The 25220-nt window shown below is 45.0% G+C and overlaps 1 protein-coding gene across 1 annotated transcript in view; it reads right to left on the bottom strand.

Annotated features, from left to right (window-relative positions):
• Positions 1 to 25220, bottom strand: part of LOC145358786 (transducin-like enhancer protein 1) — a 215486-nt gene that overhangs the window by 172201 nt on the left and 18065 nt on the right. The window contains exon 3 of the mRNA XM_080213073.1: positions 18326 to 18389. Coding sequence (XP_080069199.1) covers positions 18326 to 18389 — 64 coding nt within the window. The remainder of the gene's footprint in view (positions 1 to 18325; positions 18390 to 25220) is intronic.

Genomic DNA, 25220 nt, shown 5'->3' with positions numbered 1-25220 from the left:
TGACTTAACTGTTTAATATGTAACTACAGGGTGGCACGGTGGCACAGTGGTCAGCACTGCTGCCTCACAGCACCAGGAGCCTGGGTTGAATTCCTGGCTCAGGTCACCGTCTGTGTGGAGTTTGCACATTCTCCCCGTGTCTGCACGTGTTTCCTCCGGGTGCTCTGGTTTCCTCCTGCAGTCCAAAGATCTTTGAGTTGGGTGCATTGGCCATGCTAAATGGCCCCTTAGTGTCTTTGAAACTGTAGATTAAAGGGATTAGCAGCATAAACATATGGGGCTATGGGGATAGGGCCTAGACGGGGTTGTTGTTGTTGCAGACTTGATGGACCGAATGGCCTCCTTCTGCACTGTAGGGATTCTATGATTCCATGATAAGATCACATTGTGAAATGAAGAAACTCTGATGTACAATTGAAATTAAAACCTTATTTTCACAGGGTGATGCAAGAACTCACCTATAAAAAGAAAACACTTTACAAATCGGCCATGATTGGGTGGCACAGTGGTTGGCATTGCTGCCTCACAGCATCAGGGGCCTGGGTTCAATTCTGCCTTGGGTGACTGCTTGTGTGGAGTTTGCTGGTTCGCCCCACGTCTGCACAGATTCCCGCTGGGTTTCCCACTCTGGTTTACTCCAAACATACGCAGGTTAGGTGGATTGGCCAGGCTAAATTGCCCCCAAAGGTGTGCCATGGTAAATCATGGAATCCCTCTAGTGCAGGAGGAGGCCACTCGGCCCATCGAGTCTGCACCAACCACAATCCCATCCAGGCCCTATTCCCATATCCCGTCATATTTACCCTGCTAATCCCCCTGCCACTCAGGGACAAATTATTAGAGCAATCATCTTAACTTGCACATATTTGGAATGTGGGAGGAAATCCGCGCAGACACAGGGGAGGGATGTGCAAACTCCGCACAGACAGTGACCCAAGGCTAGAACTGAACCCGGCTCCCTGGTGCTAAACACCGTGCCGCCTGGTGTAGATTAGGTCTAGCAAGTTTGGGGGTATTAGCCTGACCACATTGCATGGGGTCATGAGAGTAGGGCAAGGAGGTGTGGGCCGGCGCAAGATTCTCTTTCATCAGACTTTTGATTGGACCTGCCTCATATTAAGTTGATCTTTCTCTACACCCTAGCTATGACTGTAACACTACATTCTGCAGCCTCTCTTTTCCTTCTCTATGAACAGTATGCTTTGCCTGTATTACACGCAAGAAGCAATACTTTTCACTCTATACTAATACACGTGACAATAATAAACCAAGAGAGCAGACTTGATGGGCCAAATGGCCTCCTCCAGCACTGTGGGGGATCTATGGTTCTAGGATCTCATTCAATGGTGGACTGTACTCCAGTGGCTAGATCCCAGAAACCATGAACTTCTTCAAACTGAAGTGTTATATAGGGAATGTAGTCACATTCCTCCCAGTGAATGACCATGAGGAGGTAACAAGGAAGTTAGATAAAGGAGAACCAGTGGATGTGAATTATTTAGATTTCCAGATGGCCTTTGACAAGGTGTCACATAGGAGACTGTTAAATAAGTTAAGTGCCCATGGTGTTAAGGGTAAGATCCTGACATGGATAGAGGATTGGCTGACTGGCAGAAGGCAGAGAATGGGGATAAAGGAGTCTTTTTCAGAATGACAGCCAGTAACTAGTGGTGCATCTTACAGCTCACTGCTGGGAACACACTTTTCATAATGTACATTAACGATTTGGCAGAAGGAACTGAAGGCACTGTTGTTAAATTTGCAAATGACACAAAGATATGTAGAGGGACAGGTAGTATTGAGGAAGCAAGAACAGGTTTGGAGAGTGGGCAAAGTGGCAGATGGAATACAATGTGGAAAAGTGTGAGGTTATGCTCTTTGGAAGGAGGAATGGAGGCAGAGACTATCTTCTAAATGGGGAAATGCTTCGGAAATCAGAAACACAAAAGGGACTTGGGAATCATTGTTCAAGATTCTCTTAAGGTTAACGTGCAGATTCGGTCACAAGTTAGGAAGACAAATACAATGTTAGCATTCATGTCAAGAGGGCTAGAATACAAGAGCAGGGATGTCCTTCTGAGGTTGTATAAGGCTCTGGTAGACCCCATCTCGAGTATTCAGAGCGTTGTGGGCCCCATGTCTAAGGAAAGATGTGCTGGCCTTGGAAAGCATCCAGAGGAAGTTCACAAGAATGATCCCTGGAATGAAGAATTTGTCATATGAGGAATGGTTGAGGACTCTGGGTCTGTATTCATTGGAGTTTAGAAGGATGAAGGGGAATCTTATTGAAACTTACTGGATATTGTGAGGCCTGGATAGAGTGGATGTGGAGAGGATGTTTCCACTAGTAGGAAAAATTAGAACAAAAGGGCACAACCTCAGGCTAAAACAGAGATGAGGAGGAATTTCTTCAACCAGAGAGTGGTGAATCTGTGGAACTCTTTGGTGCAGAAGGCTATGGAGGCCGGGTCATTGAGTGTCTTTAAGACAGAGATAGATAGGTTCTTGATTAATAAGGGGATCAGGGGTTATGGGGAAAAAGCAGGGGAATGGGGATGAGAAAAATATCAGCCACGATTGAATGACGGAGAAGACTCGATGGGCCGAGTGGCCCAATTCTGCTCCTGTGTCCAATGGTCAACGTTTTTTATTAAACTGGTGGAGACAAGCCTGTTCGCCAGAACACTGAGAACCTTGTAGCCTTCTCTGCCTGAAGCTGAAGCAAGCTGATGGCACACTTAAAAGAGACAGCGTTTCCACTTTGAGTGCAAATTGCGCAACTTTTCAGAAGTCAACACACAAACTCACTTAGCATAATCAAACACAAACATTCCATGATCCAATGTCATGGGGCATTATTTTAAAATGCCCTTACATTAATTGAAACATTTATTGACACAAGATTGGTAACCCTGGTGCAGTTTGTAACAATACAAAACCCTGTTAGCTGCATTGCTCAAACTATTTATTCATTTCATTTTTGTGCACTAGTCAATTTCATAAAATCTCTACAGTGTTGGAGGAGGCCATTCGGTCCATTGAGTCTGACAAAGCATCCCATCGCGCCACATATTTACCCCACTAATCCCCCTAGCCTACACATCTTTGGACACTAAGGAGCAATTTAGCATGGCCAATCAACCTAACCTGCACACCTTCGGACCGCGGAAGGAAACCTACGCAGACACGGGGAGAATGTGCAAACTCCACACACCCAAAGCCAGAATCGAACCTGGTTCCCTGGCGCTGTGAGGCAGCAGTGCTAAGCACTGTGCCATCGTGCTGCCCTATTTCTCAGCAATTAGTATTTTTTTTAAAAGCCCATGTAGCCTGCTCCTCCGTTCACAGGATTTTTTTCCTGCAATTGGCGAGGCCACACCTGGAGTATCATGTACAGTCTTGGTGTCCTTATCTGAGGAAGGATGTTCTTGCTCTAGAAGGGAGTTCACTGAAGGTTTACCAGGCTGATTCCTGGGATGGCAGGTCCGTCATATGAGAAGAAATTAAATGGGTTAGGATTATATTTACTGGTGCCTGATACCTGGGTACTGTCCATTTTTAATTTTGAGACTCTTCATGCTGCTTTGTGAAAACTTCTGCTTTCTCCTGGAAACATTCAACCTTTTCTTGAATTTGAGATTCTTTATTTTCATTTCAGCCCTGTCACTTTTCAGCAGTTCAGTGGTTCTCAGTAAGTTTGAGGATCCAGTGATTAAATTAGTTAGGATTATATTCATTAGTGTTTAGAAGAGTGAGAGGGGGACTCATGGAAACTTATAAAACCCTATTACACAGGGTGGATTCAGAAAGAACGGTAGGGGAGTCCACTACTCGGGGTCATAGTTTGAGGATAAAGCGGTAAACCTTTTAGGACTGAGGTGAGGAAACATTTCTTCACCCAGAGGGTGGTAAATATGTAGAGTTCACTACCACAAAGTAGCTGAAGCCAAAATGTTGTGTGATTTCAGTAAGAAATTAGATATAGCTCTTAGAGCTAAACGAATCAAGGAAGAAGCAGGAGGGGAAAGTCAGGATATTGAATTTGATGATCAGCGATGATCATAATGAATGGCGGAGCAGGTTTGAAGCAGCAAATGGTCTACTCCTGCTTCTAGTTTCTATCTTGGCTGATCTGGGTGTGGTCTGGACTCTACTTCCCATCCGCTACCCTCATCCACACCTGCCCCCACCCCACAACCCTCAACTCCCTCATCAAAAATCCATCCAACTCAGCGAAGAATGAATTCAGTGGCCCACTGCCTTTTGAGGGAAGAGAATTCCACAGGCTAAATGATCCTCAGAGAAAAAAATCTCCTCAGCTCTGCCTTAAAATAGGAGGCATTTCATTTTTACAATTCTGGTCCCTACGTTTAGCAGCACCTACCCGCCTCACAACAGGAAATATCCACCTCAGAACACACCTCATCCCCTCAGAACACACCTCAAGTCCCCTGTGGATCTTGTATGTTTCCATATGATCATATCCACATCTTTTAATATCCAATGGGCACTGACACCATTTGTTTGATCTTTCTTCACAAGATAGGCCTACCCACAGGCCCTTCAATGCTGACAGCGAGTCAGAGAGGCAGACATTTAGTCAAGTGATAAAACACTTGGCCCAAAGAGGTAGACTAAAGCAGCTTTGTTAAAAAGGTGGAAGAAGCAAAGAGGTTTTGGGATGGAATTCCAGTGGGCCCCGGGACGTGGGGGTGAGGAGAGGAGAGCAACAGAAGTTGTGGCTATGCACCAGAGGTCAAGATTGGGAGAAAGGCGGGCTTTGCGGAGGATTGCAGGACCGCAGAGATGAAAGAAGATGCGAGGGCTGTGTGGGAATTTGAACAGTTTCCTTGCTAAGCCCCCAGTGCGTGCCAGTTATCCAGCGGAGAGTCTAGTCAGTTTCCGGGGAATTAGTGTATTGGCCACAATGGTCTCTGAAACTTCGAAAATCGGTCATTGGGGAAAATAGTAAACCAACTCTTTAAAAAAAAAATGGCTCCAGTGCAAAACTCCTGCAATTTATATTTTTGGCATTGTGCAACAACTTTGAAAATCAGTTTTTAATAAAAGTACAACACGCTGTACTTTGACGCGTCATTGCACACCTCTGTTTACAAGGCTGGCAGGGTGCCAAGCATCAACATCCTATAAAAAGGAGAATACTTGCCTTTTAAAGCTCTGGATTCGTGACCCCCTCACCACCCCCCTCCTTTAACAAATACTTAGCTAACTTTTATTTGTGCGTCAATCATTATCAGCTGGGAGGCTACTTATCCCAGCAATTTTTTTGAAACTCTCAAGAGTTCCTGCCAAAAACATCACAAGAGATTGTTGAAGCCACATCTCTCAGTCATGCTCTACTCAATCCAAAGGAAACAGCAGTATGCTTTAAAAAAATTACTGTATCTCCCTCCCAAATCTTCTAAAAATAGCCAAAACTTCGCATCAAATCTTTCATCACCTTTCTCCCCCCACCCCCGCCCCTGCTCTGTGTAGGAAAAATAGGTCAAAGAAATTTGGGACGCAAAAATTTCTACAAATAAGAAAACAGGAAAAACAAACTTGGGTTTCGTTCAAAACAGGAGGTGAAAGCAACCAGAAAACATTCAAGTGACACTGACGCCTTGTTTCAGAGCCAACTTCATCCTTCCCACTCTTTGTCACTTGTCTGCTTCCAGTTCTCAGTTTGGGTCAGACAGGTTCCAGGTTAAAAAAAAAAATGGTAGAATCTGGGCTGGGTTCCACCGGTGTCTGCTGGGACCCAACCGTGTGATCAAATCCCTATAGCGTAGGAGGAGGACGTTCAGCCCATTGAGTCTGCACCAATCACAATCCCACCCAGGCCCTATCCCCATAACCCCATGCCTTTACCCTAGCTAGTCCCCCTGACACTAAAGGGCAATTTAGCATGGCCAATGTTGTCTTGACAAATACATGACTAGGATGGGAATAGATGGATACAGTCCCCAGAAGGGTAGGGGTTTTAGTTCAGTCGGGCAGCACGGTCGGTGCAGGCTTGGAGGGCCAAAGGGGCTGTTCCTGTAAATGTAATTTTTTTGTTCAATCCCCATAAGCCGCACCTCTTTGGACTGTGGGAGGAAACCCATGCAGACACAGGGAGAATGTGCAGGCTCCACACAGTGACCCAAGCCAGGAATCGAACCCGGGCCTCAGGTACTGTGAGGCAGCAGTGCTAACCACTGTACCCATCATGTCTGCACTAACAACAACCCCATCCAGGCCCTATCCCAGTAACCCCATGTATTGGCTTTTTAATAAAGTTTTTAGTTTATTTGTCACAAGTAGGCTTACATTAACACTGCAATGAAGTTACTGTGAAAATCACCTAGTCAGCACACTCTGGTGCCAGTTCAGGTTAAACTGAGGGGAAATTTAGCATGACCAATGCACCTAACCAGCACGTCTTTTGGACTGTGGGAGGAAACTGGAGCACCCAGAGGAAACCCACACAGCCACGGGGAAAATGTGGAGATTCCGCACAGACAGTGACCCAAGCCGGGAATCAAATCCAGGCAGCAGTGCTAACCACTGTGCCATCCCAGTTTCCACAGTCTCGGTGGGTCTCCATTTTCCTGGCTGCGATTCCACAATCAGTCAATTTCTGTGGAGCATTGATTAGGTGGCTGTGCACACAGCAGACTCATGTCCAGTTTCCCATCAGCAACACTCAACTACTCAGAACCAACAAGGAATCTGCCCAAAATTCGAGCCGGTCCAACACTGCAAATGTCAACTTGTCCATTCTCTGCTCATTCTAACAAAGGACAAAGAGAAAGTACAGTGCAGAAACAGGCCCTGTGGCCCTCCAAATCTCTGCCGATCATGATACTCTAACCTTCTGCCCCTAACCGCTCTGATTCCTTCTATTCATGGACCCATCCAGATGCCTTTTAAATGTTGCTGCTTCCACCACCTCTTCTGACAGTACGTTCCAGTCACCCACCCACCACTCTCTGCATGAGAACTTTCCCCTGCACATCTCCCTTAAACTTTTCCCCTCTCACCTTGAACCCTTGTCATTAACACTTCCACCCTTGGAAAAAGCCTCTGACTATCCACCCCATCTGTGCCTCTCATAATTTTGTAGATCTCTATCAGGTCTCCCCTCAGCCTCTGTCTTTCCAAGGAAAACAATCCTAGTTTATTCAACCTCTCCTCATAGTCAATGCCCTCGAGACCAGGCAATGTCCTGGTGAACCTTGTTTGCACTCTCTCCAAAGTTTCCACCATCCTTCTGATAGTGTGACCAGAACTGCACGCAATACTCCAAATGCAGCCTAACCAAGATTTTATATAGCTGCAACATGATTCCTGTACTCAAAGCTCTGGCCAATGAAGGCAAGCATACCGTATACCTTCTTAATCACCTTGGCCACCTGTGTTGCCACTTCTAGAGAACTGTAGACCTGCATGCCCAGATCCCTATTTTCATTAGTATTCTAAGGATTCTGCCATTTACGGTATAATTCACACCTAAATCTAATCCTCCAAAAATGCATCACCTCATTTGTCCAGTTTAAACTCCATCTGCCATTTCTGTGCCCAAGTCTCCAATCTATCGATATCCTGCTGTATCCTCTGACAATCCCCGGCACTATCAATCTACACGTCATCCGCAAACTTACTAAATCAGACCATCCACATTTTCCTCCAGATCATTTATATATACTACAAAACAACAGACGTCCCAGCACTGATCCCTGCAGAACATCAATAGCTAAAGATTTCCATTCTGAAAACACCCTTCCACTACTACTCTGTCTTCTAGACCAATATGTGGAGATGCAGAAGATAAAGAGACACGGAGTTGGGACAAAAGTGTTAGCGTGGATTGAGGATTGGCTATCTAACAGAAAGCAGAGAGTCGGAATAAATGAGTGCTTTTCTGGTTGGCAGTCGGTGACTAGTGGCGTGCCGCAGGGATCGGTGCTGGGGCCTCAAGTGTTTACCATATAACGTAGATGATCTGGAGGAGGGGACTGAGTGTAGGGTAACAAAGTTTGCTGATGACACAAAGACAAGGGAAAGCAAATTGTGTGGAGGACACAAAAAGTCTGCAGAGATTTGGATAGGCTGAGTGAGTGGGCAAGGATCTGGCAGATGGAGTATAATATTGGCAAGTGTGAGGTTATCCACTTTGGAAGGAATAATAGTAAAATGGACTATTATTTAAACAGTGAAAAATTACTACATGCTACTGTGCAGAGGGACCTGGGGGTCCTTGTGCACGAATCACAAAAACTCAATTTGCAGGTGCAGCAGGTAATCAAGAAGGCAAATGGAATGTTGGCCTTTATCGCGAGGGGGATGGAGTATAAAAGCAAGGAGGTTTTGCTGCAATTGTACAAGGTACTGGTGGGGCCGTACCTAGAGTACTGTGTACAATTCTGGTCCCCTTATTTAAGGAAGGATATATTAGGTTTAGAGGGGGTGCAGAGAAGGTTCACCAGGTTGATACCGGAGATGAGGGGGTTAGCTTATGAGGAGAGATTGAGCAGACTGGGCCTGAACTCATTGGAGTTAAGAAGGCTGAGGGAGATCTTATAGACTCACAAGATAATGAAGGGGGGCTAGACAGGGTAGAAGCAGTGAGATTATTTCCACTTAGAATGGAAACAAGAACTAGAGGGCACAGTCTCAAAATACGGGGGAGTCAATTTAGAACAGAGTTGAGGAAGAACTTCCTCTCCCAAAGGGTAGTGAATCTCTGGAATTCTCTGCCCATTGAAGCAGTGGAGGCTACCTCATTAAATGTGTTTAAGTCACAGATATATTTTTAACCAATAAAGGGAATTAAGGGTTATGGGGAGCAGGCGGGAAAGTGGAACTGAACCACTATTAGATCAGCTATGATCTTACTGAATGGCGGGGCAGGCTTGAGGGGCTAGATGGCCTACTCCTGCTCCTATTTCTTATGTTCTTATGCCGGCATTGGACTGGGATAAACACAGTAAGAAGCCTCACAACACCAGGTTAAAGTCCAACCAGTTTATGTGATAATAAACCCACAAGCTTTCGGAAACGCTGTTCCTTCATCAAGTATGTGGAAGGTTCTGATCAGAGAAGGGGATAGAAAGGCGCACACAGTTTACAGAATACTGATTAGAATGTGAGCCTTTACACTAACCTGCTATTCAAGACTTGAACAGCAGGTTAGCTGTAAGTCTATGACCAAGCCAGTACTGTATCCATCTAGCAAGCCCACCCTGAATCCCATGTGATATTAGTCTTTGTACCAGTCTGCCATGTGGGACTTGTTAGACACCTTACTAAAGTCCTAATAAACGACATCCACAGCCCTTCCCTCAATTATCTTTGTCACCTCTTCAAAAAACTCAGTCAAGTTGGTGAGACATGACCTTCCCAGTACAGAACCATGTTGTCAGTCACTAACTAGTTCATCTTCTTCCAAATGTGGAACTGTGGTACTGAGGAACCCTATTCCTCAGTATCTTCTCCAACAGCTTCCCCACCACTGACGTCAGGCTCACTGGCCTATAATTTCCTGGATTATCCCTGCTTCCTTTCTTAAACAAGGGAAGGAAATTGGCTATTCTCCCATCCTCTGGAACCCTCGCTTGTGGTCAAAGGGGATGTGAAGATATCTGTTCAGGCCCCAGCTATTTCTCCCCCCGCCTCCTGCAGTAACCTGGGATAGATCCCATCTGGCCCTGGGGACTTGTCAACCTTAATGCAATTTATGGTCCCCAATTCTTCTTCCTTTGAGCTACTGACATTATCTAGAGCACTGACACAGCTATCCCTGACCTCAACATCTATCACATCCTTCTCCTGCTAAATGTTTCCAGCATTGGACAGCACGGTAGCACAGTGATTAGCACTGCTGCCCCATAAACCCAAACACCTGGGTTTAATTCCGGCCTTGGGTAATCTGTATAGTTTGCACATTCTCCCTGTGTCTGCGTGGGTTTCCTCCGATGCTCTGGGTTCCTCCCACACTCCGAAGATGTGAGCGTTAGATTAATTGGCTATGCTAAATTGCCCTTCAGTGTCATGGGGATTAGCAGGGTAGATACATAGGGTTATGGGCATAGGGCCTGGGTGGGACTGTTGCTGGTGCAGGCTCAAATTAAGCCGAATGGCTTCCTTCTGCACTATAGGGATTTTATGATTTGTTTATTCTAGATTTGCTGCTCTTTGCTTCCACCAGTTAGGTTGTTCATAGACAGCGCTGAGGCCAGGTCACACCTCTCAAAATCCAAAACAAAAATTCATAAAGTTTCAGAGGCAATCATATCGATAGCTTGAACATTTCTGGCTAAAGCCACACCTCCCCAGATTAAAAACGTGGTTCAAGGCACCCTCATGGAGGCTTTTCTTCTCGCATCAATTCCTCTGATTTCTAGATAGGAATGAGATATCTGGGTTTACACATGTTGCATCTATGAATGCTCAAACCAAGCTGACTTCAACTGCTCACCCCCAGCCCCGTGACCTCTACTAATCAAAGGAGATAAGAGCAGCAATATCTTGAGAACACCATCAACACTATTTTCTCTGCCAAGTCACAAACCATCCTGACTCATGGCTACATGATTAAAATCCTGGAATTTTAATATCAGCACAGGAGCACGTCATTGGAGAACAGCAGTAATTTGAGCTGATGGCCTATGACAAGCCTCTTGGGAACCTCCCCCATGTCCACTGAACAAATCAAGTAAACTATTTTGTAAGAATCCAATGCACGAAGGCTCAACAAAATCAGTTCCTTCCGTTGCCTTGTGCTTATCAATCACAGCCTTTTGGGTCTTCATTCTCCCCCTGGATCATTTATCTCATCACTGGGTTAGAGTAGACATGGTCCTCCTTCAATGCTCCATAACCATTAGAAATTTTGGGTAATTTTCCCCACCCTGTCAAGGCCTGATTTTTAAACATTGCAGCTGTAGCACAGAAGAATAGCCAGGAATCAGTTTAAGTTGAATTTCAACCAAGCTCACACCCAATTTAAACTCCTTTGATCTCAGCTTTAAATCATTCTGTACGTCACCCCAGGAAACAAACCAGCACCCAAAGCCTCAGCCGATCCACAGAATGCCTGCAGTGCAGGAGGCAGCCATTCAGCCCATCGAATTTACACCGACTCTTAGAAAGAGCATCACACCCAGGCCCTCCCCTCCACCCTATCCCCATAACCCTGTGCATTTACCATGGTTAATCTACCCAACCTCTCCATCTTTGTACTGGGGGGAGGAAAGCGGAGCACCCGGGAGGAAACCCACACAGACACGGGTGCAAACTCCACACAGATATCCGAGGTTGGAACTGAACCCAGGTCCCTGGTGCTGTGAGGCAGCAATGCCAACCACCGTGCCACCCAGTCATTATGACTCAAGCAGGACAGGGCCACTATATTGATTAGAGACTTCCCACAGACCACTCATTCCTCTGCAGAGGATTTGCACAAGTTGTGGTCAAATTGTTCATTCACAACAGAAGGAAAGTTAAAAGGATGAAAGAGCCTCCCCACCCCCAGGCATGTTTTGCAGCAGCAGAGGCCACCAATCATCGCCCAAGGCCAGATCTTCTGGGCCTACTGCTGTCAAAGGCGTTTCCCGTTTCTCACCACCTCTGCTGCCAGGAACCTGCGGTTGCGTGTGGGGGGGGCCGGGGTCATTAATGGCAGGATGCAAGGTTCTCCCAGAAGAAAAGACCAGAAGATTTCAGTTAGGATTTTCCACTTTTCCATCCAGTAATGACTGGTCAAAAGAGAAGTTCAAATGGTGTGTTGGGGCAGGACCCAAATCACGTACTCAATGCCTCTTTGTCTGTCTCTCTCTCTCTCTCTGGCAAACACATGGCCCAGTACCCAACAACAACCAAACCATAGTCCTTCCAGAGACTGAGTCCAATTAAACAGACAGTGGAGCAACCAGGGCAGGGTAGTCCAAGCTTTCTGTCTTCATCTGCCAATTTGCTGCACACCATGGAGACTCCCAAACCACATGTGAAAAATTTAAAATGAATGTTCTCATTAAATTTGCATGTTATTCAACCTGCCAATACCAACAGATGTACATGCTCCAATTTACAACTTGGCCACCAACGATGCAGCAGCATTAAGAGAAGCCTTTTCAAAACATTCTGGCCCATAGAATTCAAACAGGGCAACCCAGAAAGTAAGAGACACAAAACTGAAATAGAACGAGATGCCCGGGTTGACGCCTGAGCTGCCAAGGTTCAAATGGAGCTTGTGGGCTATGGTATAAAGAGTCACTAAATCCACACCATGCAAATTGCTCCTTTTCCCTTCCAGCCATTAGAAATCAGAGGAAAACAAGATTCAGGCCAGCAATTTTGGTCAACATGGAGCCAAGACCCTGGAACTGAAAGAATATTTCAACTGTTGTAGCATGGTGGCATAGTGGTTCGCACTGCTGCCTCACAGCGCCAGGGACCTGGGTTCTATTCCGGCCTTGGGTCACTGTCTGTGTGGAGTTTGCACATTCTCCCTACGTCTGCGTGAGTTTCCTCCGGATGCTCTGGTTTCCTTCCACAGTCCAAAAATGTGCAGTTAGGTTGATTGGCCATGATAAGTTGCTTCTTAATGTCAGGGGATTAGAAGGGTAAATATGTGGGTTACAGGGATAGGGCAGGACCTGGGTGGGATTGTTGCGGTACACGCTCATATGGGCCAAACGGCCTCCTTCCGTACTGTAGATTCGATGATTCAGACCTATTCCCCAACACAAAAGATTAGCTTATGTTCATTTCTTACATTCACTCTCATGAAAATAATGTAGTTCACACCCCACAATGGGTAGCTCAGCCCAAAGACAGTTAAAGACACGGTAACAGATTTCTGGAGTTCGATTGCAATTTTCACTGCACCCACAAAACATCAGTAAGCCATGAAAAAGGCTTCTAGTGTTCTCAAAGAATTCCACCAAATTAGTCAAACATGAGCTTCCCTTCATGAACCCTTGCTGTCTTACCAATGGGACAATTTATATCCAGGTGTGTCACTGTTTCTTCCTTGATGACAGATGCAAACATTTTCCTTACTACAGAAGTTAAGCTAACTAGCCTATAGTTACCTGCCTTTTGTCTATTTCCTTTTTTAAACAACGGCGTCACATTTGTTGCTTTCCAATTTGTGGGAAACACCTCAGAGTCCAGCGAATTTTGGTAAATTACCACTAGTGCATTTGCTATTTCTCCCGCCATCTCTTTTAGTACCCTGGGATGTATTCCATCAGGACCAGGAGACTTATCTACCTTTATCCCCATTAACTTGCCCAACACTACCTCTTTCGTGATAATGATAGTTTCTAGATTCTCACTGCCACAGCCTTCCTGTCATCAATTTTTGGCTTGTTATTTGTGTCTTCCACTGTGAAGACTAGCACAAAAGACCTGTCCAATGCCTCAGCCATTTTCTCATTTCCAGTTATTACATCCCCCTTCTCATTCTCTTAGGGACCCATGTTTACTTTCGCCACTCTTATTTTATATATTTGTAGAAACTTTTGCTATCTGTTTTTATATTCTGAGCTAGTTTACTCTCATAATCCATCTTACCTTCCTTTATAGCTTTTTTTTGTAGCTTTCTGCTGCTTTAAAGATTTCCCAATCCTCTAGGTTCCGACTAATCTTTGCTACTTTGTATGCATTTTCTTTCAATTTGATACCCTCCTTTATTTCCTTAGATATCCATGGCTGATTATCTCTTTTTCTACAGTCCTTCCTTATCACTGGTGTATACTTTTGCTGAGCGCTGTGAAAATCACTTTGAAAGTCCTCCACAGTTCCTCAATTGTCCCATCATAAAGCCTTTGCTCCCAGTCCACCTTAGCCAACTCCCTCATCCCTTTGTAGTCTCCTTCGTTTAAGCATAAGACGCTGGTATTTTACCTTCTCACGCTCCATCTGTATTTTATGAGTGGGAGTTCTGTTCACAAACAGGAAATATAAAAATAAAACTCAATTTACAAAATAATGGTTGGAATGCAAGTCTTTACAGGTAATCAAGTCTTAAAGGTACAGACAATGTGAGTAGAGGGAGGGTTAAGCACAGGTTAAAGAGATGTGTATTGTCTCCAGCTTTGAGTTTGTGTCTATATCTGCCCTGCTTGTGAACAGAACTCCTACTCACCTGATGAAGGGGCAGTGCTCTGAAAGCTTGTGGCTTGTACTACCACAAAAAATAAACCTGTTGGACTTTAACCTGGTGTTGAGAGACTTCTTACTGTCTTTACGCCAGCATCTTCACATCATCTTCTAATTAAATACAATAATTAGATTACTGATACAATGAATGGGTTTGTAACAGATCTCTTTGCAAGACTTCCTGTCTGTCATGTCTACTTTTTTCAGCAATGTCACGTGCAAATCATGACAATAAGCAAAACATAATGGTAATAACCTTTTTCCATTTCCCTTAGTAGCAGACAGCCCCAGCTCTTCAGTCCTCCGACCACTGCTGGCACTGTAGTGTCAGTGACTTACGTTGGTGAGCATTTTTTTTGGCCTTATCCCTTTTATTATTTTCTTAGATTAGCCACAAACAAGACAACACACAAAGGTGACCTGCTAAACAGCAGCATTAGACTGTAGGTGCTGTGGGACACACTCAGGAACATTGTTCTGAACCAAGCTTTTGGTCAACCTCCACCCCCACCAGCGTCCATCTTTGTCTCTTTTCACCTCAGCACTTGTTTTTGGCACGTGCCTTCAGAAAAGGGCCTGAGCTTCACGATAGGTTTTCAGGCAGGTAAATGGGGGAGTGAGATACGGAACAAATAGCCTTCCCGTCTGTCTCAACCTCTCATGATTTTACACTGATGCAGGCAAGACCTTAGGTGGGCTGTCTACCCTTGCCCCAATTAAGGCCCTGAAGTGGCCACTTAAGGGTTGTTTTTTCACCAAAACTCAACTTGTAAGCTGGTGGGAGAAGTCTGAAAATGAGTGGGCTCAGACCTTGGTTGGAAGCAGTGATCGCCCCTTTCTAACCCTGAGTGCTGGACCTCCTGCCTGGCCTCTCTCCTGACATCCCAATCTCTCACTGTCCACTGCCCTCCCTGCCAGAGACACTGGAAACTCCCTGCTCTGTGCACTCCTGGGACTTGGGCTCGTACACACAATGAACTTCCTCTTCTACCCACTGCAACTTCTGTCACTACAGTGACTCACAGCAGCTGACAGGCAGTGCTCTCAGATGGGACTGATATGCGGGTGAGGGGTGGAAGTTCTGCACCTGGCCATTTAACACTCATTCTCACGTGAAATGGCTGTGGGCAGGGTATTGATGGGACAACATGCCCCTCTAACTCTTTGGATGACAAAACGTGTAGCCCCAGCATCTGAAATATCCTAGCCGGTGTTTTTCCAATTTGTAAGTGGCTCTTGTACGTGTTTTGAATTTTAAGCCAAAAAAAGTCTCTTGGAAGTGTTGTAGGTATTTTAAAATAATTTTAGTTGCCTGGTCTGCACTATAATGTTACTGAGCGTGGGTGGCACATACTTAGCACCACTCCCTCACAGCAGCAGGGAACTGGGTTTGATTCCCAGCTTGGGTCACTGTCTTTGTGGAGTCTGCACATTCTCCCCGTGTCTGTGTGGGTTTTCTCCAGGTCCTCCAGTTTCCTCCCACAGTCTGAAAGATATGCTGATTAGGTACATTGCTAAATTTTCCCTCAGTGTACCCGAACTGTCACCGGAGTGTGGCAACTAGGGGATTTTCACAGTAAATCCATTGCAGTGTTAATGTAAGCCTACTTGTGACACCAATAAATAAACTTTAAATCTAACCCCTGCTGTCATTTCCCTGAACCTGACCCAATAGTTGTCCAGGCATGGGATTGCATCAAAAGAAAGCACTGGTGTATATAATACTGGTATTCTGGTTTGATTAATTTTAGGAAATAATTTGCAGGCCCAGAAATACCTTACATATGAATCTTGTGTCTGTAAGAACAAGCTATTTGACTGAGTGAAGAGAATTTGGGCCTGCGATGAAGATAGCTGTAAGTTTGCCTAACAAGTAAGCACAAACCAATGTCACTGGAGCAAATGGGGGAGATAGTGGCATAGTAGTAATGTCACTATTCCCGTACTCCAGAGACCAAGGCTCTGGGAACATGGGTTCAAATCCCACCACAGCAACTGTTGTGATTAAAACTCAATTAATAAAATCTACAATATGAAGCTAGTCTTAATAATATCTTAGTAAACACCGTCAAGAATGGGGACCATGGCTACTATCATAAGTTTTTTTTATAACAACCAGCCAGAATTTTATGACCACACTCAGGCTAGGCTCGTAAAATCCCGCCCGAGGCCAGAGAATTCCATTCTGCAAGCCGGAATCACGGTGTGGTGCTAAAATTCCAGCCATTTGGTCCACTTGTGTCCTTTTGGGAAGAAAATCTGCCATCCTTACCCAGCCTGGCTACGTGACTCCAAACTGTCCTCTGGTTTGATTCTAAACTGTCCTCTGAAGTGACCACATAGCTAAAGGGCAGTTGGTGATTGGCTGTGAATGCTGGCCTTGCCAGCGATGTTTCCATCCCGTGAAAGAATCCTTAATAAACTGCAGCGCTGAGCAAACTGATGTGACATCTCTGTTTGCTGTTTTCAGAGCTCCATCTCATTTAAAAAGCTACTTAATGCAACCTCTCCACCAATTAGATTACTCAACCTGCTAAAGTGCCCTCTATGCCATTATTATCCAACGACACATGTACTGCCATCAAGAGGAGCAATCATGAGTCTTCCTGCCATCATGCCTCACTTGCTTAAGCTGCTGCTCTTCCTCTATTATATAGAGCAGAGGTATATTAAGAGGACCAAACGGACTGCACTTGCTTCTATTTTCTGTTTCTAAGACCATTCTCTGAAGTTGTGCAGTGGACAATGGGGAACCTGTGGATGTTGTGTATCTGGATTTCCTAGAAGGCATCTGACAAGGTGCTGCACCAAAAACTGCTACACAAGATAAAGCTGCACAGTGTCACGGGTAATGTATTAGCATGTATAGAGGATTGGTTAACTAACAAAATGCAAAGAGTGGGGGTAAGTGGGTGTTTTTCTGGTTGGTGATCAGTGACTAGTGATGTGCCTCAGGGATCGTTTACAATTGTTTACAATTTGCAAAAAATGATTTGAAGTTGGGGACCAAGTGTAGTATGTCAAAATTCGCAAGTGACACAAAGATGGGTGGAAGAGTAAAGTATGCAGAGGACGCTGAAAGTCTGCAAAGGGATATAGATAGTCTAAGTGAGTGGGTGAGGGTCTAGTAGATGGAATACATTGTTGGTACATGTGAGGTTGTTAGAAATAACAGCAAAATGGACTATTATTTAAATAGTAAAAACTTGCAGCAAGCTGCTGTGCAGAGGGACCTGGTGTCCGTGTGCAGGAATCTGAAAGAGTTGTTTTGCAGGTGCAGCAGGTAATGAAGGCGGCAAACGGAATTTTGTCCTTCATTGCTAGGGGAATGGAGTTTAAAAACAGTGAGGTTATGTTGCAGCTGTATAAGGTGCTGGCGAGGCCACACCTGGACTACTGTGTAGAATTTTGGTCTTGCTTGAGAAAGGATATACTGGCACTAGAGGGGGTGCAGAGGAGATTCACTAGGTTGATTCTGAAGTTGAGAGGGTTGGCTTACGAGAAGAGACTGCATAGACTGGGGCTATACTCATTGGAATTCAGAAATATGAGGGGAGGTCTTACAAAAAGATATAAAATTATGAAGGGAATCGATAAGATAGAAGCAGGGAAGTTGTTTCCACTGGTGGGTGAAACTAGAACTAGGGGGCATGGCCTCAAAATAAGGGGAAGCAGATTTAGGACTGAGTTGAGGAGGAACTTCTTCACACAAAGCGTTGTGAATCTGTGGAATTCCCTGCCCAGTGAAGCAGTTGAGGCCAATCATTGAATGTTTTAAGGCAAGGATGGATACATTTTTGAACAGTAAAGGAATTAAGGTTTACGGTGAGCAGGCGGGTAAGCGAAGTTGAGTCCATAAAAAGATCAGCCATGATCTTATTGAATGGCGGAGCAGGCTTGAGGGGCCAGATGGCCTACTCCTGCTCCTAGTTCTTATGTTCTCACCTGATGAAGGGGCAGTGCTCCAAAAGCTAGTGGCTTGTGCTACCAAATAGACCTACTGGACTTTAACCTGGTGTTGCAAAACTTCTTACTGTAGTTAATTAGGAGAGCAATCGAGACATTGAAAGGATGAACATTTATTTTCAACTTTTGCCTTTGTACACTAAAATGATGAACTGATGATCACGACAGTGCGGCATCGTACAACTCTTACTGAAGATCCTACACTCACCATCACGTAATGTCGCTGCATCTCAGTCTTCTCGCTGGCCAGTTTTTCACACTCCATCTTGAGGCTTGCAAACAAGGAAACAAAAAAAAAGTCAGAACGCATTTCAAAATGGCTTCCCAGGCCCTTTAATCCCATTTTCAACCTCCCACCCAGAGAAAGAAAGACATTTCCAACTTTACCACCTCAAAATTATATTTCCACTCCTAGAGACATAAGACAAATCTTCTATTTTTTCCTCTTTTCTAGGCTCTAATTTTGACCCCTAAATACAGAGGTCACTCCTGGCTCGATTTGCTCAAGTACCCAAAATGCAAACTGTTTCACTGCCTCCGCGCTGCTCAGTTGGAAATCATGATAAATCCCAGTACTTTCGACTCTAACTCATTCCTGCCCAGGATTCAATTTGTGAAAATCCTCACCTCCTTCAGCAACACCTCCAACCTACGTTAAAATTATGTAGACTTAAGGTTAATTGGCAAAAAAAAAGATGTGAAGAGAATTTTTAAAAATACGTAGGCAGCAAGTTTTGATCAGCGATGTTTCAGTTGTTAGTGTCATGAGTAGGCTTACATTAAAGCTGCAATAAAGTTAGTGTGAAAATCTCAATCTCTGTATTCCATCCCCTTTTTGGGTACACTGAGGGAGAATTTAGTACGGCCAACGCACCCTAACCAGCAAGTCTTCTGCATTGTGGGAGGAAACCAGAACACCTGGAGGAAACCCACACAGACATGGGGAGAATGTGCAGGCTCCAGACAGACAGTCATCCGAGGCCAGAATTGAACCCAGGTCCCTGGCGCTGTGAGGCAGCAGTACTAACCACTGTGCCACCCCAATTCCTTTACTCAAATCCAATGCACAACCTGAAAGAGTGATTGAAGCAGATTCATTTAAAAAAAATTGTAGAAAGGAGCAGGGGAGTGGGGCTAATTGAAGAACTTTCATAAAGTGCCTGTCACAGACATGATGGGCCTAATGGCCTCTTCCAGTACTGCAAGACTCTATGGAACTGAGTGACAGAAACACAAGTCTGCTGCCACGTAATCATTATTTCATTATCCAGCTCCTTGCCTATTCTACTGCCTTGGATACCTTTCACCTAAATTTATCACTTAAAATTCATCATGATTAATAAGAACACCCGTATTAGCTTGCATTAAGCAACAGAACGCATGAGGAAATTTGATGGGTGAAGCCCATAATAGCATTCAGTCGCAAGGTGCTCGTGACATTGTGAGAATTAAAGTACAAAGGGTGACAGATTTCACTCGTTAGACCTCGGTCGACATCAGAGCATTTTTAACCCCAGTTGCTTCAATTGATGCCACTTGGTGTTCTCCCTCTCCTCCTCGCCCCAGCTTTCAGGGCTAAAAGGTTAATGAGGCTTCATTGAAAGCTATTAAGCTTAGGCAGTTCAATAGAAGGCAGCAGCAGCAGGTGGAATAATGCACTGCAGGAAACATCTTATTAAAATGGAATCTTTGATATCCGAGTTTGATTTTTAAAAGTAAAATCAGCCCGGATTATTTAAAAGACAGCATAGTTATACATCTCGCTCCTTCTCCCACAGGTAATTATGCCATTAAGCAAAGGCCTCTTCAATTTAGACCAGAGAACAACCAAGTTTTATCCTGACTCTGTGCTATATTACTCTGTCTAGATATCAGCAGAGCTGTCAAAAGAAATAACTGGACGAATATGCATATTTTAGATGCTTCAGAGATGTGAAGTGGTGCTGACCTTTCAGTGCAAGGTACATTCAAACCCACATCAGCCATTACCAAAATAAGGATTGAACAGGTCCAGGGGAAATACAGATTGGTCTCTGTCTCCAGATAGTTTGTGTATGTGGGATGACGGGGTGCGGGAAAATACAAAGAGGACACTAGGATTCTCACATCCAACCAATACCCAATCATTGGAGGTACATGGATGTAGACAGGACGATGGCTAGAGCAGATAGTCCAACAAGCCCCATTAAAACATCAGGAAATAGATCATCTAGCTCCACCATTCAAAATGTTTTTTTTAGTTCATGGATGGGATGTGGACATTACTGCAGATGCTGGAATCTGAAACTCAAGAGAAAATCTCAGCAGGTCTGGGAGCATCTGTAAGAGGAGAAAAGAGCTGACATTGAGTCCAGGTGACCCAACAATCCCCTGCCCTACACAGCAACAGCACTGTGGGTATGGAAGGTGCTGTCCAAGGAATCTGGATGAGTTGCAGTGCATCTTGTCAATGGTACACACGGCTGCCACTGTACGTCAGTGGTGGGGGTGTGGGGTGAGTGTGTGTGGACAGGGTGTCAATCACAGGTTGATTTGTCCTAGATTGTGGCTAATAATCAACCTCAACACAATAACCCTGCACTATCCCTGTTTCCCTTGATGGCTTCGCTAACTAAAAATCCATCATTTGGAAGAGACATGCTGGATTTGAAATATTAACTCCGCTCCCCCCCCCTCCCCCACACAGTTTGCCCAGCACTCTTGTTTATATTTCAGATCTCCAGTATCCATCGATCTTTGTTTCGAATATACCCTGTGACTGAGTCCCCACAACCCTCTTCGGTAGAGAATTCCAAAGGTTCACCACACTGATTGAAGGAATTCCCCCTCATCTCAGTCCTAAATGCTCCCCTCCAACTTTATGCCAAGACTGGTATTCCTTGGTTCTAGACTCACCAGCCAAACAAAAATACCCTTTCCACACCTACTGGGTTGAGTCCTATAAGAATTCTACATGATCAACAAGATGACCTCTCATTCATCTAAACTCATGAGGATACAGGCCTCCTCTCCTCAATCTCTTCCACCACCCAAGGAATCAGTTTGGAGAATTTCTGTTGCACTCCTTCAATGGCAGGGATATATTTCCTTAAGTAAGGAGACCAAAGCTGCACACAATGCTCCAGCTGCAGTCGCAGCAAGATTAAACACAACTGTGGCAAGATACAGAATCCCTACAGTGCATTTGGCCCATCGGGTCTGCACTGACAACAATCCCACTCAGGCCTTATCCTTGTTGCCCCATGTAACTCCCCCTGACATTAAGGGGTAATCCCACCCAAACCTACTCCCCATAAACCCAAGTATTTACCCTGCTTATCTCCCTAATCTACACATATTGGGACACTAAGGGGCAAATTAGCCTGGCCAATCCACCTAACCCGCACACCTTTGGAGTGGGAGGAAACCTGAGCACCCGGAGGAAACCCACGCAGACACAGGGAGGACATGCAAACTCCACACAGTAACCTGAGACCAGAATTGAACTCAGGTGCCAAGGGACCTGGTGTTAGCCACTGTGGCACTGTGCTGCTCTAATTCATGTACTCAAATCCCCTCACAATGAAGTCCAACATACCCAGCTGCTTGCTACACCTGCAAGTTACTTTTCAGTGACTGGTGATCAAGGATCCCTAGGTTCCTTTCAACATTAGTACTTCCCAATCTCTCACCATTTAGGAAAACTGTTTCTGGTTTTCCTGCCAAAGTGGATAACTTTATTTTTTTCCACATCACATTCAAAATGTAATGTTCCTCTCCATTCACTCGAATGGTTTAAAATTCCCTTGTACCCTCCTTGCATCCTCCTCACAGCTCACACTTAATCAGCAAACTTGGAAATATTACATTCGATCCGCAAATCTAAATCATTGATTATAGATAGCGATTAGCCCAGCTTAATACAGCATTGGAATAATGGCCAGAGGGGAGGGCTTATAAAGCAATTTCAACACAAACAGGACAGGCCACATTTAGGGTGAGAAAGGAAAGATTTGCATTTATATTGCATGTCTCAGTCAGGCGATACAACTAAACGAAGTTTAAAGTTTATTTATTAGTGTCACAAGTAGGCTTACATTAATGAAGTTACTGTGAAAATCCCCTAGTCGCCACACTCTGGTGCCTGTTTGGATGCACGGAGCATGAACCAACGTACCTAACCAGCATGTCTTTCGGACTGTGGAAAGAAACCGGAGCACCCAGAGGGGGAAAATGTGCAGTCTCCACGCAGACAGTGACACAAATTGGGAATCAAACACGGGTCCCTGGCACCGTGAGGCAGCAGTGCTAACCACTGTGAGGCAGCAGTGCTAACCACTGTGCTGACCAAAATGAAGTATTTTTGGATTGTAATCATGGTTGTACAGCAGGGAATTTGGCAGCCAATTTGCACGCAGCAAGATTCCGTAAACAAGGTGATAACGGACAGGTAATCTGTTTTAGTGTTGATCGAGTTATAAACATTGGCCAGGTGCAGGAGGAGAGAACTTCCTCAGTCTCCTCCCAAATAGCGCTGTGGGATCTTTCACATCCACATAATCACGGCTAAACATCTCATCTGAAAGGTGGAAAGTGCAGGAGTAAGCTGCAGCGTTCAAACTGCAGGACAAAGATCAAAAGCTGCCTGCAAACTCCCAACATCTGGGCCTGGTGACGCATTCCGTTTATTGTGACACTTGTTTTGTGTACTTGGCTTTCTGTATTGCTGATTTATCTTGTCTGAATGTCGAGGGCCCAACGGTTTGCAAAGCTATATTCCCCACAAGAAAATCTGACCACCAAATACTTTCATTTGTGTGTAACGCCACCCAGAAAAATGGTACTCAGCAAAAAGTGAACTACCAAGAGAAAATGCCGTGAAGTAAATGGAGAAAAATGCTGAGACCAACAGATTGTTAAAATATTTCAACTGCTTTCATTTTATATCCGGCAAAATAGCTCGTGCATCATTTTACTAGGATGATGAAGCCCCTTTAAATTATAGAGCAGAGGCTTCAGATTCACGAAGCAAGTTTCTGGTAGATTAGATGTTTCAGTACGTGCTGCATCCATCGATACTGCAACATCTGGCCAGCTGCCACCCCCCCCGCCCCCCTCCGCCCCCAAAAATTGCCTGCAGTTAATTTTTGCCCCCACCAAAAATCAAACACATTTTCTGGCAAAATCGGCACATTCCACTTTAATATTAATCACAAGGCCCGTGAAGGCAGCAAATCGTGATCCACCATAAAAATCCCATTGGTACATCATCTAACAAACCAGGGAAGGAATTGGTTTCATTTTCATCTGCATGGGAGTTTGAGGGCATCGTTTAATTCTGACAAAGCAACAAACGCGAAGAATCTCTTTCTATTTAGGGAAAAAACGCTCCAAGAAAAGAGGCTGTCAAAGTTAGGAAATGGAACGTTTTGTTACAGGCAACTTGACAGTTCCAGGTCACAGTATAGCTCCCAATCTAACAGAAACCTACTTCAAACATGGAAAAGTTATCATAAACTCATATGCCCTCTATTCAGCCCCAAAAGTATGCTTCACAGATAAACACTCTCTACTATCTGTCTGTCTCTTTGACGAGGCGTCCAGTGGCCTTTCTGACTGAACTTATAAATTTACTGCCAAACACTTGGCAGTCCAACGATACGAGCCTCTGGATTCAGACTGCCTTAAGGTCATTTCGCACTACAGGGGAGGCTTTCATCTGCCAAGTCTGGATCAAATTTGAATCCAGTGGCCCAGAGGTGAAAGGTCAACACTTAACCCAGTGTCTGACTTTACAGCTTCTCATCATCTAGTACCACTGAGGAAAATAGCAACAGAACAGAGGCTGCACAAAGACATGTTTCTAACTCCCAAGAGTAACAAGGGTAAGAATATCAAATACACAAAGGGATCCATCCCTCCCCAACCGAGTGGGGAAAGCCACTGCCTCATGCAGAGCCTAGTCTTATTCCCACTTAGGAGAAAAGCCAACTGTAGACAAGACAGTAAGAGAGTGGGCAATAAGAGAAGATTAAAGAAATCTGCATGTCAGCTATGACTCTCACCAACTTTTACAGATGCACCACAGAAAGCATTCTTTCTGGTTGTATCACAGCTTGGTATGGGCTCCTGCTCTGCCAAAGACCACAAGAAGCTACAAAAATGTAATGAATGAAGCCCAGTCCAGCATGCAAACCAGCCTGCCATCCACTGACTCTGTCTACACTTCCTGCTGCCTTGGAAAAGCAGCCGGCATAATCATGGACCCCACGCACCCTGGACATTCTCTCTTCCACCGGAAAAAAAGATGCAAAGCCTGCGATTGGTTCTCGAAATAGCTAGCACAAGGGGGCACCGCTTTAAATTGAGGGGTGATAGACATAGGACAGATGTCAGAGATAGGTTCTTTACTCAGAGTAGTGAGGGTGTGGAATGCCCTGCCTGCAGCAGTAGTGGACTCGCCAACATTAAGGGCATTTAAATGGTCATTGGATAAACATATGGATGATATTGGAATAGCGTAGTTTAGATGGGCTTTAGATTGGTTTCACAGGTTGGCGCAATATTAAGGGCTGAAGGGCCTGTACTGCGCTGTAATGTTCTATGTAGGTTATATCTGGAGGAGGGAACCGAGTGTAGAGTGTCGAAATTTGCTGATGACACCAAGATTGGGGGAACGGCAAATTGTGCGGAGGGTGTGGAGAGTCTGCAGAAGGATCTAGATAGGCTGGGCGAATGGGCCAGGAAATGGCAAATGGAATTTAATGTTGGCAAGTGTGAGGTGGTCCACTTTGGTAGGAAGAATGGTAGGAAGGACTATTACTTACGGGGCAAAAAACTGCAGCAGGCGACGGTGCAGAGGGACCTCGGGGTCCTTGTGCATGAGTCGCAAAAACCCAGCTTGCAGGTGCAGCAGGTGGTCAGGAAGGCGAATGGGATGCTGGCCTTCATAGCGAGGGGGATTGAATATAAAAGTAGGGAGGTCTTGCTGCCGCTATATAGGGCATTGGTGAGGCCGCAGCTGGAGTACTGTGTGCAGTTTTGGGCGCCGCACCTGCGCAAAGATATTTTGGCCTTGGAGGGAGTGCAGAGGAGGTTTACTAGGCTGATACCGGAGTTGAGGG

The sequence above is a fragment of the Carcharhinus amblyrhynchos genome, chromosome 26 (assembly GCF_965287045.1).
Source record: "Carcharhinus amblyrhynchos chromosome 26, sCarAmb.v2.hapA, whole genome shotgun sequence".
Classification (NCBI taxonomy): Eukaryota; Metazoa; Chordata; class Chondrichthyes; order Carcharhiniformes; family Carcharhinidae; genus Carcharhinus; species Carcharhinus amblyrhynchos.
Note: the sequence above shows the minus strand (reverse complement) of the source record. Positions and strands in the feature narration are given on the sequence as shown.